Genomic DNA, 11,853 nt, shown 5'->3' on the forward strand with positions numbered 1-11,853 from the left:
AAAAGGGATGCTAGGGTTCAAGTAGTAGAAGATACAGTAAGAAGATTATCATATCACACAAAGATTTGGTGGACCCCCTGTAGTAACTCTGAGGACCCCCTAGGGGTCCTGGACCCCCTGTTGAAGACCCCTGGTCTAAGGATAACCCAGAAAAGGTCCTGAGGACTTGTTTCCATTGAGGTCCCAACATGAGCAGTGTGAGATGTATACACAAGGTGCAGTGCATGGTTTAAAATAGCAGTGGAATGAGGCAGTTAAATAGCAGCAGATGTAATAACAGATATGTAAGGTGTGTGAGTTTGGTTTAAAGGAAAATATCAAAACAATGAGACAGTTCAAAAGCTGCAGGTATGATAAACGTGACAGAGCATACATGAGTGACCGTGCCAGTGCAGCAGGGGGGCATCATGCCTGCAGTCATATGTAAACAGTGGTATAAAGAAACTAAGAACATGTATTCAAGTAATGAACTTAAGTACAATTGTGAGGTATTTGTACTTTACTTGAGTATTTACAATTTTCAATACTTTTACTTCTACCCCTCTACATCTCAGAGGCAACTTTAGTTACTTATTGTTACAAAACATACATTAATCACTTCAGCCCTTTATATACTTCAGCTATTTGAAAATAGCCGATCTACAAGCAACACATTGTGAGCTTGTAGATCTGCTATTTCCAGAAGGTTTTTTTAATACATTCTGAAATGGGAAATTCTACATAATGAGCACTTTTACTTTTGGTACTTTAAGTATATTTTGATGCCAATACTTTTGTACTTTTAGTCAAGTAAATGTTGAATACAGGACTTTTACTTGTAACAGAGTATTTCTACATTGCGGTATTGATACTTGTACTTAAGTAAATAAATTGAGTATGTTTTACACCACCGTAGGCTATTTAAACAGGAAAAATAATCCTGTGTGGCGCCTGTGTCATCAGGATACAGGACAGGTGGAAGTATATACAGTGACAACAGCAAAGTTCCAAGGCAGTTACTTTGTAATATTTCTCAGACACATCGCCTGAAGGGGCAGCCTATATGACCATGCTATGTGTAGGCACTTAGTCCTTGACTAGAGTCGTTTTAGTGTGCTTGCCAATTAATCTTGGCAAGCTGGGTTCAAGTCCTGGCTACCACTTAATTTACTACAACATAATAACCAACAAGCAAAAAACATCTTGAAAGCTATTTTATTTCCCAGACCAGTAAAGCATGAGACACATGAAAGATGTGCAATTCAGATGCATTTGTTAGAATTACTGAATTGTTTTTATATTTTACATGGGTTTTAAAAGTTTCAAAGTCAGGCAATTTGTGTTTTGTATTTTAACTACCAGATGGTCATTGGTCAATGTACCCTGTTATTCATAATTATTTTTTAAAGCTATGTTTGTTAAGATCAGCAAATACTTAAAAACAATTATTACCATGAATCATTGAATCATTACCATAAAACATTTGATTCTGTGTCAAAAAACATTTTAATATTTCACTATATGATATACTATATTTAATACATCTATTATATGTATAGATATTTATATTATTATATTTTATTGGTACTAGACTAGCTATATAGCCTATCCTCTTGTAGCGGTGGCTAACTATTGAATTTTATATCTATTTGGTTGGCTCTTAATTGCATGCATTTTAAAACAGGGTGGTGTGCTTCTTTTTTTTACTGAGTAGGCTGAATACTGTTGGCTAATTACGGCGCACGGCACGGGCCGGCACACTTGTTCTGAAATCTAGTGATATTCTTCTGTAAGGTATGCGCGTCTGCTGCCGGCTCTTTGCATCTCTCAAAACAGTGGCGGAAAAAGTACTCACATTTCTAACTGCACTGTACAAAATGTACTTAAAAGTACCGAAAGTACAAAGTAGGCTACTTTATGCAGAATATCCCGTTTCACAGGTTTTCAAAAATGTAAAATGTATACAAATAATTGTAGTGGAGTAAAAGTACAATATTTGCCCCTGAGATGTATAGTGGAGTAGAAGTAAACGTACTGAAAATTGGAAATACTCCAGTAAAGTACAACAATACCTAAAAATTGTACTTAAGAACTGTACCGGAGTACATATACTTAGTTACTTTACACCACTGCCTCCAAAGTTCAGTTCACTGCATTGCCCACATACCCCTATTTTTTCCCACACGACCTTGTTTTCAACATGGATGCCGACAATTTAGCCGACTGTGTTGTTTACATGTCAGAAATATAAGAGTACACATGTTCCTAACTACATGTGTCGTAAACTAAACGTGGCGATCCGATCTATTCTCTTGTTTGTCATGTATGTAAGTGGTCATCGTCCGTTTTTTCCGTAGCGATACCGCACATTTGTAGTCAAAAAGCACATAACAATGCGAAACACAGCGCGGAATGGCGTCTGGCAGGGGCCCGTGACACTGAATACATTGAATCATTACGTTTGAAATTCTGAATAAAAAAAAGAAAAGAAAAGATGGACGTAGGCTTTACCCAATAGGCACCTCGGGAATTCAGGGCTCGGTGTGTATTAGCCAGTCAGATTCCGTTATTCCGAGTAGGCGAGACGTTGCCAGACAGTGCGATGCGTTGTGTAGTTAGATCCCATAGCGCGAAAGGGACGGTTGTCGCGTTGCGATTGGCTTGTTGTCTGAACTAGCAGCATACATAAACTAATTTATTTCAGTATTAAAGTAACTGGTCCAAGAGGAATACAAATATTAGTATTTGATGTGATGAGATAAAGATATTTGGGTGAAGTGAGCCCCATTTTCTTTCGTGTTTTAGTCCTATTTGGGGCTAAATAAACTCTACTGAATTGAAGGACGACTTCACCCATTTTCAACCTCAAATCGTATAATTGGTCCACCTCACTAATATTCATCATAAAATGGTAAAACAAAATTCTAGTCGGTCTGTGTCTCATAGGAGGGCTGTGGACACTTCAGAAACCCGCCTAGGAGTCATCATTGTTATGCAGGTTTTTTTTTCTCCAAAGATTTAATTTTTTGTATTTTTAGTATTAATGCGAGAACAATGGCTTTCATTATAACATGCTGACTTTCCAGGAATAGAGGTGCAGGTAACCGCCCAACTCACTCCAAATCCAACTCACTCCAAATCGCGCCCAACTCACTCCAGACATCTCACTCCACACACTTGCCCAACTCACTCCACACACTTGCCAAACTCACTCCACACACTTGCCCAACTCACTCCACACACTTGCCCAACTCACTCCAAAAATTATTATTGAGTACAATATTGAGGAATTAAGTACAATATTGAGGAATTTGTTACTTTTAACTCTATTCTGTTTTAGGCTTGGTTAAAGTTTTAAATACTGTCTCTACAAAACAACTTAATGGTTCTGGGGGGGCTCGCTGGCCACTTTGGCACTTGGAGTCCAGTGTTTGTTAGATGTCTTATTCTATTGTTGGTCAAATCAAGAGGTGTTGTTATATTCCTCGTTAAGGTTTTGGCCCTCCTCCACTGAGTTCACCCGCATAATCACCCTCCACCCAGGTTAGGGTTAGGGTTTAGGGTTAGGGTTAGGGTTAGAATGTAAGAGTCTCCACCGATTCAACCCACACACACACACACACACACACACACACACACACACACACACACACACACACACACACACACACACACACACACACACACACACTATAATATTATAATTTATAGCTGCAAAGTAACTAGTAAAACAAATACATTTAGTGGAGTAAAAAAACAATATGTGGATCCAATATGTAGTGGAGTAGAGGTAAAACCATTGGAAGTTGGGAATACTCAAATAACGCACAAATACCCAACATTGTACATAAGTACAGTACTTAAGTTAATGTACTTAGTTACTTTACACCACTGACACATTGAACCAATATTACACTGGTGACATTGCATGGAGTGAGTTGGGTTTGGTCCTGGAGTGAGTTGGCTATGGTCCTGGAGGGAGTTGGTCTTTGGTCCTGGAGGGAGTTGTCCCAGCCCTGGAGTGAGTTGGGCGAGCCCTGGAGTGAGTTGGGCAAATATTTCTTAAGTCTTCATGGAGTGAGTTGGATTTGGAGTGAGTTGGGCGGTATTCTTCGCGCGACTCCATCCGTGCTGGGAGTTTGGGACTGACAGGCGGCACTGCACGGTCTGGAGGACCACCAGTCACCGGTCCTCCGTCTGGAGGCTCTGTCCAGGACCTGCTGTCCCAGCTGAGCCGAGCGGCGGAGGGAAGCCTGCAGAAAGGCGTGGTTGGCCAGGGGTCGGTCTGTCATGATCATCTCGAAAACTACTGCTGTTTGGCGACCAACCACCAACGGTCATTTCTAGATACTTGCCTAGTGTAATCTAGGTGTAAGCAGTCATTTTAAGACCATGGCATCATATACCAAATCATACTCTGCTCGTATGTCTATCAATAAACTGTATACCGGTATGCAACAAGTTGTTATTCGAAAAGAGTTTGCCCACCCACCGTATTGAAACGATTATTTAATGAGTCGCAGAAACGTGGAATTTAACATGAATCACAATCGAGAAATCACAAATCAGAGCTAAACGGATTACGTTTGCGCGCATTTCTATTTGCTATCTAGCACTACGCTACTTGTTTTGTTGTCACAGGAAGTCCTGCAGTACGGACCCCAGTGTTGCCAAATGTTGTGAGAGAAACAAGCAACCGTATACATAAAAACAAGCCCAAAAGAAGCAAGCCCTTCGCCCTTTATAAAATACATTGGCCATTTGGAACTAGCCGAGTTTGTAGACCTGTTTTCTTTCTTTTTTTTCATCTTGGGAGGATTTTCTTTTTTTAAACAACTGAACACAAATCTTACATGGGGTTCCTGAACTTCCTGGCGTAAAATATTTTAATTGGGGTTCTTCGGCTTGAAAATGCTTGAGAACCACTGGTGTAAATAACATTAGGAAACAAGCCCAAATAAACGACACTTTAGAAACGAGCCCAAAAAAACCGCAACCACCAATATTTACAAGCAACTTAATAGAAGTCCAAGGTCGCTTATAATAAGCGGACATGGCAACACCGGACCTGACACCCCGCCCATCCGTCATTTATTCACCAGCATCTTTCCTTAGGCATTTTGCCTCATGTCATGTAAGACATCAATTATTTTCCATTTGTATTACTTTATCTATTTTTGCCAATAGCTACAATTTCCCCATTCTATCTTTTACATATATCAAAGGAAATATTTTGATTAACACATACAGTACTGAGTTGTTTATGTACTATAACTAGTATAATTTCTCTACTATATCGACTGGTGAAGGTTTAAGCACAATAATTATGACCATGAACACAGTTGAACCTTGAAGAGTTTTGATGTAGTGCACATATGTCCAACACAGTAGCCCAGGTGGGAGGCAGCATTAAAAAACCTTTCACAATATCCATGTGGTATACAAATGTTAACCGGTCGCTTTGCACAGTATGAGCTGAGGTACCGTTGTTCCTGAACATGTGTACCATCGTGTAAACAAAAGTATACTGTCAACATCTACCAGTGCGAGCAACCACACACCTGCACATTTATCTTCACATTCAAAGATTCAATTTTAGATCCAGGTAGAAATATGTTAGTTAGCCCAAATGGGCTTCTCAAAAAAACAGGGTTTTATAATATTTTTTAACAATTATTTATTAGTTTAGCTCAAATGAATCTCATGATGCAATCATCTTGCAGAATCTAGGCTTGATATCAATTCCACATTCCAGAGTAAATACAAATGACCACAAATCCTAAAACAGATCTTTTGTGTCACAGACACCAAAACAACTTTTATTTCTGCAAAAAACATTGACAGGAGATTTATGCCATGAGAACACATGCTCCTCCCACTGCCTTGATCTTCTCTTCTGCCTTTCTGCTGAAGAACTTGGCTTTGACGATCACTGGCTGCTTGGGCAGCTTACCCTTCCCAAGGATTTTGTAGTAACCCTGTGGAGACGAAACATCCAGTTAGTTTGATGTATGCGGAGACAGAACAGCAATACATTAGAAGACCGCTAAATTCTCTACAAACACTGCAAAGGACTATCAGATTATGGAATGAATTATGTACATGCAATGAAAAAAGTAAGCATCACTTTAGATATACAGAGATATTCTTTTAAGAGTCATTTTGAGATTGTGAAGACAGAAGCTGAGGGTAGAGTCGGGGACCGACATGCAACATCTCTGGACGTATCAAACCAGGGACATAACGTCACAAATGTGGTCAACGCACATCATCTACTGGGCCCCCCCAAAATTTGTATTATATTGGGACCAGTTAGTGTTAAAAGTTGTACTGTGCAAATTTCACTGCAGGCCGTTTGTTTATTACTGCGTTACCCAGAATTCCATTCGTTTTAACCGGAAGACGGAAGTGTTTCAAAAAGCGTTCTTTTAATTGTTTTATACAATCTGTGGATCGTTTCTCTTAGCCAGTGGAGCTTTAGTTACCGTGAGCTGTGTTTTCTTTTTCTGTTTTTTTTGTTCTTCAAATCATACAATCTCTTAAAATCAGCGTGAGTTTCCTTTTGTTATTAGCGCGGTAGTTCCTGGCCAAACAGGAAACCGGTGCAGTAGTTCCTGGCCAAACAGGAAACCGGTGCATTTCCGCTTCCATTTTCCGGCCAGATGACGTCATTATCGCGGGAGCGTCAACCCGACCCCGTTCAATAGAAACTATAAATAAAAGGCTTTCGGGGGTGAAATTCATGGAGTGGGTGTTGTGAAACATTTGCCACTCACAAAAGATATACAATTTAACTTTAGTTTTATTGAAAAAGTTACCTAGCATTACTTTAACATGAAGACAACATGCTTAATCGTCAAACCAAGAATAGGCAACATCTAATGCCAATACATGCTGCATTAGACCCTACACACACTCTAGTGCCATTATACAAGGTTTTGTGCAAAAGATTATATTCACAGTGATATGTTAATGCTAGTCTTCATCTTACCGTTTAAGGTTTAAGCAACAGACTAACTGCACTACGAACACCATTCGGGAGTCATGACTATCCCCTTACACACCGACGCCTCTGAAAGAGAATCTACATGCGTCTTTAAGTGGTATGACAAAAACCAAACAAATTCCAAATACACCGACATATAGTAAAAATGGACCATAGATTAAGTTCAGTACTGGATCTGTGGTGTACTATGAGCTGTGAAGCAGTTTTGTCATAAATGTATAGTCCTCGGACTTGCCAACTTATTATGCCTTGCTTACATCTGGAATAAAAATGTTCAGCAAGCTGGATGCACCACGGCGGATTCAAACCCTTCAGCCAAAAGTCCAATACTAATAATTTCTGCCTCCTCACCTCCCCTGTACTCCATCAAACATGGAGGTGTTACGGTGAAAAATTGTCAAGTCTAGAAGATGATCACATCTTTCAGAAGGTCACCAATTTCACACCGTCATGCTGGAGGACGGAGGAGGCAGACATTTTGGTATTGTAAGTTGACTCTAGACTCCACAGAGGTGGGCACTTGCAGGTACATTACCTGCCCAAATAGTTTTAAAAATGGCCTATTAAAAAAATCAATGATTCTGTCCACTTAGCCCTATAATATGTGATACCACCAAATCATCACAAGGCTTTGTTCCTACTATTGTAAGCAAAGTGTAAACCCAACCTGCAGTATGAACAGTTTGTTGTTCTGATATGTACTGTAAGCATAATTGTTGCTGTGCTTTCTGAGGGTATAAATGGTCTGTCATGCGTGTCATTTTTAACGCTAAAATATACAATATCACAATAACTAGGTTGTATCAACACTGTAACTGCCCATGTGGGTGACTGGCCTACCAGGGACCTAGTCGGTGAATAGTAACAGTCTTCACTCTCAGAGAACTCTAGCACATCAAGACAATGAGGAGTGTCAAGATGAGACTCTGAGTCTCTTAACCGGTTCATTTCAATTAACCAACTAAATATTCTCTAATGTATTAAAAAAATCAATGCCTCCTTAGTAATATTAACATTGACGTGAGACAATCCAGTCAGTCTATGGGTGAAACTTTCTTATAACAGACATACAATGCATTAACTTCTTACAAGTAAAATGTCTTCAGTAAGCAGAATGGCCATTTGAAAAAAACACTTGACAAAAAATATTCAATGGGTTTCGATAGTTTCAACCATTTACTCTCTCATCAAAATAAACCTTGGATGGGGACGCTGATAGGTGAATGGTTAAGGCGCATACCACAGGCACTGATACCTGACAGCGAGTCCCAGGTTTGATTCGGACCTGGCAGACATTTGCTGCATGTCTCTCCCTGATGACTCTGCCCCCGTTTCCCGTCTCTCTACACCGTGAACTACCAATAAAGGCATGAAACTCACACAAATCATTTAATCAAAGTACTGGGCACATAGGCACAATGTCCTGGCTTTCACTCCGGGCATAGAAACTGTTACATGTCATGTCGTCGCATCCCTGCCCTCAGCTTTCACCGTCCAATTCCAACAAACCCATAAAAACTAAGCTTAAAATATTACAAGGCAGGCCATACTGCATATCAAACAAAATCACACCATCAGATATACCCACATCCCACAGGTTTAATACTTACGGCGCGCACGGCATCGATGATGGGTGCAGGGCCCTCTGGCTTGGTGGCATAGTTGAGCCTAGTCTGCTCGCTCACCAGAGTCCACAACTTGTCCAGGTTGATGGTGGGGCAGTGCATTGTGTTCTTCTTCAGATGGTAGTGTCTCATACCCACCTTACCAAAGTACCCAGGATGGCTGAAGATTTAACAGAGGGTGAAACAAGGATATTAGCCATTAAGAACTACTGCATCTACAGTCTAACATTCCATGACAATATGAGCCGGTGGCAATGAGTGTCATTATAAATGCTAAAATATACAACATCATAATAACTACGTTGTATCAACACTGTAACTGCCCATGTGGGTGACTGGCCTACCAGGGACCTAGTCGGTGAATAGTAACAGTCTTCACTCTCAGAGAACTCTAGCACATCAAGACAATGAGGAGTGCCAAGATGAGACTCTGAGTCTCTTAACCGGTTCATTTCAATTAACCACTCAGATTCCAGTAAGTAACAGAGGACAATGCACTAAGGGGATAATCAGAGCAATGTTTGAACTGTGGTCCTGGCTACCTCGAGTATAGTTGGTTTTCATTTGAACAATTTAGAGGAATTAGTCATTTAGACTCAAAAAGTTAATGCAATTAACCACCCCGCTTGACAAGTTGTCTGGGGTTGTCAGGTCTTCAGTTGAGAATAGAGGGTATTCTAATTACATTTAATAACTGAGCACCCAAATATATATATATAGCACGCTATATTTGTGTATGTGTCTGTATACTTTTATTGTATCTAGGTATCTTGTTCATGTTTTTAACCCGTGGGAAATGAGATGTTGCATCTCAAGGGGCTATCCCTTCAATACAAATCTGGAAAAAAATCTGATGAGGGGCCACAATGCTTGACAACCAAATAAAACACAGAAGAGGCAATCATACAACTCACTATTTATCGAAGTTGATCCTGTGGTGATGCATGCCACCAGCATTACCACGACCTCCAGGATGCTTGCGGTGCTTGCCTGTGGAAGGTAAATAGAGAAATGGTTATGACAGTTACCTGTTCAACGCACAGCAAAAGGGAGTTACAGGACAGTTTGAAGCTCCATGAGGTTTAAGCATCCAACTCACCAACGCGACCATGTCCGTGGCTGACATGCCCTCTGAGTTTCCTGGTTTTGGTCTTCTTGGTCGGCTGTCAACAGATTCAACAATGGAGGTTGAGATAAGAAACATTAAATCTCACAAGGCATAGTATAGCTCACTGGTTCCCAAAGTTTTTAGCTCGAGAACCAAAAGGGAAATGTGGTGTCTCCCCAGGACCGCAACTAGAGAAAATAGCTGATCTACAAGCTCACAACGCGTCAGGGTGCAACGCTCTGTAGATCGGCTATTTTCACTACTACTTAAAACATTTGTTTTTTAATTTATGGACCCACAAATGGGTCCCGATCCATTGTTTGGGAACCAGTGGTATCGCTGACTAGCTAGCTATCCCGTTGAGCAGACAGACAGACACCAGCTTATAACCTGAAATGCTTTATTCGGCCAATGCCAACCTAACTTCAGTGATGGTCACACAACATGTTCATCTACCCGTGGGAACACGGTTGTTGTTAACTCAAGAAAAGGAGGGTTTGCGGGTCAACATAACGTTAGCTCAATGCTAACAGCACCGGTGTATCAGGCTCACACTGCTAGCACAACTTAGCTCCCCTGCCTCTCCAGGCTATGACATATTTGCACGCTCATTGGTGCTCTATAACAGCCATTATACCAGTCGTTGCATTTGTGGTTTTGTGTGTTTATAGACATGTGGACAGTGTCTAGTTGCATGGACGAGCCTGCCTGGTGGCCTAGACATAGCAACCTATGCAACATACGTGTCTTCGCCTATTTCTATCGTGTTTGTGCTAGTTTCTCGATAATAATATATTGGGACCGGAGGAAAGACGAGAATATACCTCGAAATACCCTCCGCGAGTGTTTTTGTATACGAATAGAACGAGGATGGACGTAGATTAAACTGAATTTTGAAGCACGGTAGTATTTGACAGTACCTACCATCTTGGAGGATAGTTGAAAGAGGACCGGAAATTCAAAATCTCACGGTTTTGTGCGAGATTTTCTTTTAGGATAGGAGGATATAAAAATTCTACAGCGACGCCTACTGGAGGGTAGACTCACTGCAACCAAGTGGTTTTGCAGGGTTTTGATCCCCAATTTCTGGAGTATATCATTAAAATGTATTATTTGTTTTTCTCCCTCGGCTTATAACCATATTTTAACGTCCAATTTAATGTAATATTTTTATTTAGCATACATTTAATATAATATGTATGCCAAAAATGTATTTTGGCAATACAGAATAATAAATAAAAGTGCAAAAGTGCTCAGTACTGAGCAGAAATGTAAAAATGTAAACCTACATTTTCATTGCGTTTTAATTTAGTAATAAATCCATCAGATTGATGACAGAGCTCATGTGTGTGTGTGTGTGTGTGTGTGTGTGTGTGTGTGTGTGTGTGTGTGTGTGTGTGTGTGTGTGTGTGTGTGTGTGTGTGTGGGGGGAGGGGGGGGGGGGGGGGGGGGGTGAGAGAGAGAGTGTGCCTTTTACTAAATTATTTCCTACCCATATTCTGCACATTCCACATTGCTGCTAAACGGTTTGTACCCTTGAATGATAAAATAATGATAATAATACAAATTATTATTATTATGATTATTATTTATACTATTATTATTACTATTATTATTATTATTATTATTATTATATTGTCATTTGTATTGGCAGCACAGTCTACAGAGCATGCCACATTGCCACACCAACATTTCGCTGCTTGTACCTGTATGAGTGAGTGGCAAATAAACTCTCTTGAACCCTATTTTCAAATAGCCGAAATATATACAGTAGAGAATTGTAGTAGAGTGAAAGTACAATAGTTTCCTCAGAGTAGTGGAGTAGAAGTAGAAGTACTGAAAATTGGAAATACTCCACTAAAGTAAAAAAATACCTCAAAATTGTACTCAAGTACAGTACTTGAGTAAATGCACTTAGTTACTTTACACCACTGTGTATAGGAGGCTACCAATTAAACATCTGTTTACTGCCCTCCAGTCGACATGCTGTTCTGTCTCTCACCATCTTGCAGTGACACAACAACGAAATGTCAGGAGACTCTGACATATTATCACCTCTCTCCGCCAATCACGTCTCTCACATGCCCCTCAGTGCTGAACACACAGGAGAACCCACCCTCTTCAGCCTCACTTCA

At 40.3% G+C, this 11,853-nt stretch overlaps 1 protein-coding gene across 1 annotated transcript; it reads right to left on the reverse strand.

The window, feature by feature from the left end:
• Positions 1-5,768: 5,768 nt before the first annotated feature.
• On the reverse strand, positions 5,769-10,677 carry rpl27a (ribosomal protein L27a). The gene is made up of 5 exons (XM_084059376.1): positions 10,643-10,677; positions 9,710-9,773; positions 9,525-9,600; positions 8,596-8,770; positions 5,769-5,957 (listed from the first exon to the last, which is right to left on the reverse strand). The coding sequence occupies exons 1-5, from the start codon at positions 10,643-10,645 to the stop codon at positions 5,829-5,831; spliced, it is 447 nt and encodes a 148-aa protein (XP_083915502.1). The 5' UTR covers positions 10,646-10,677; the 3' UTR covers positions 5,769-5,828.
• Positions 10,678-11,853: the final 1,176 nt, after the last annotated feature.

The sequence above is a fragment of the Gymnoscopelus microlampas genome, assembly GCF_963454915.1.
Source record: "Gymnoscopelus microlampas genome assembly, chromosome: 6".
Lineage (NCBI taxonomy): Eukaryota > Metazoa > Chordata > Actinopteri > Myctophiformes > Myctophidae > Gymnoscopelus > Gymnoscopelus microlampas.

Excerpts from the sequence above, each read along its gene's own strand:
- rpl27a (XM_084059376.1), bottom strand. Across the intron at positions 9,601-9,709 it reads CCACGGACATGGTCGCGTTG|GCAAGCACCGCAAGCATCCT; the intron begins GTGAGTTGGATG and ends TACCTTCCACAG. Across the intron at positions 8,771-9,524 it reads AGGATCAACTTCGATAAATA|CCATCCTGGGTACTTTGGTA; the intron begins GTGAGTTGTATG and ends TTAAATCTTCAG.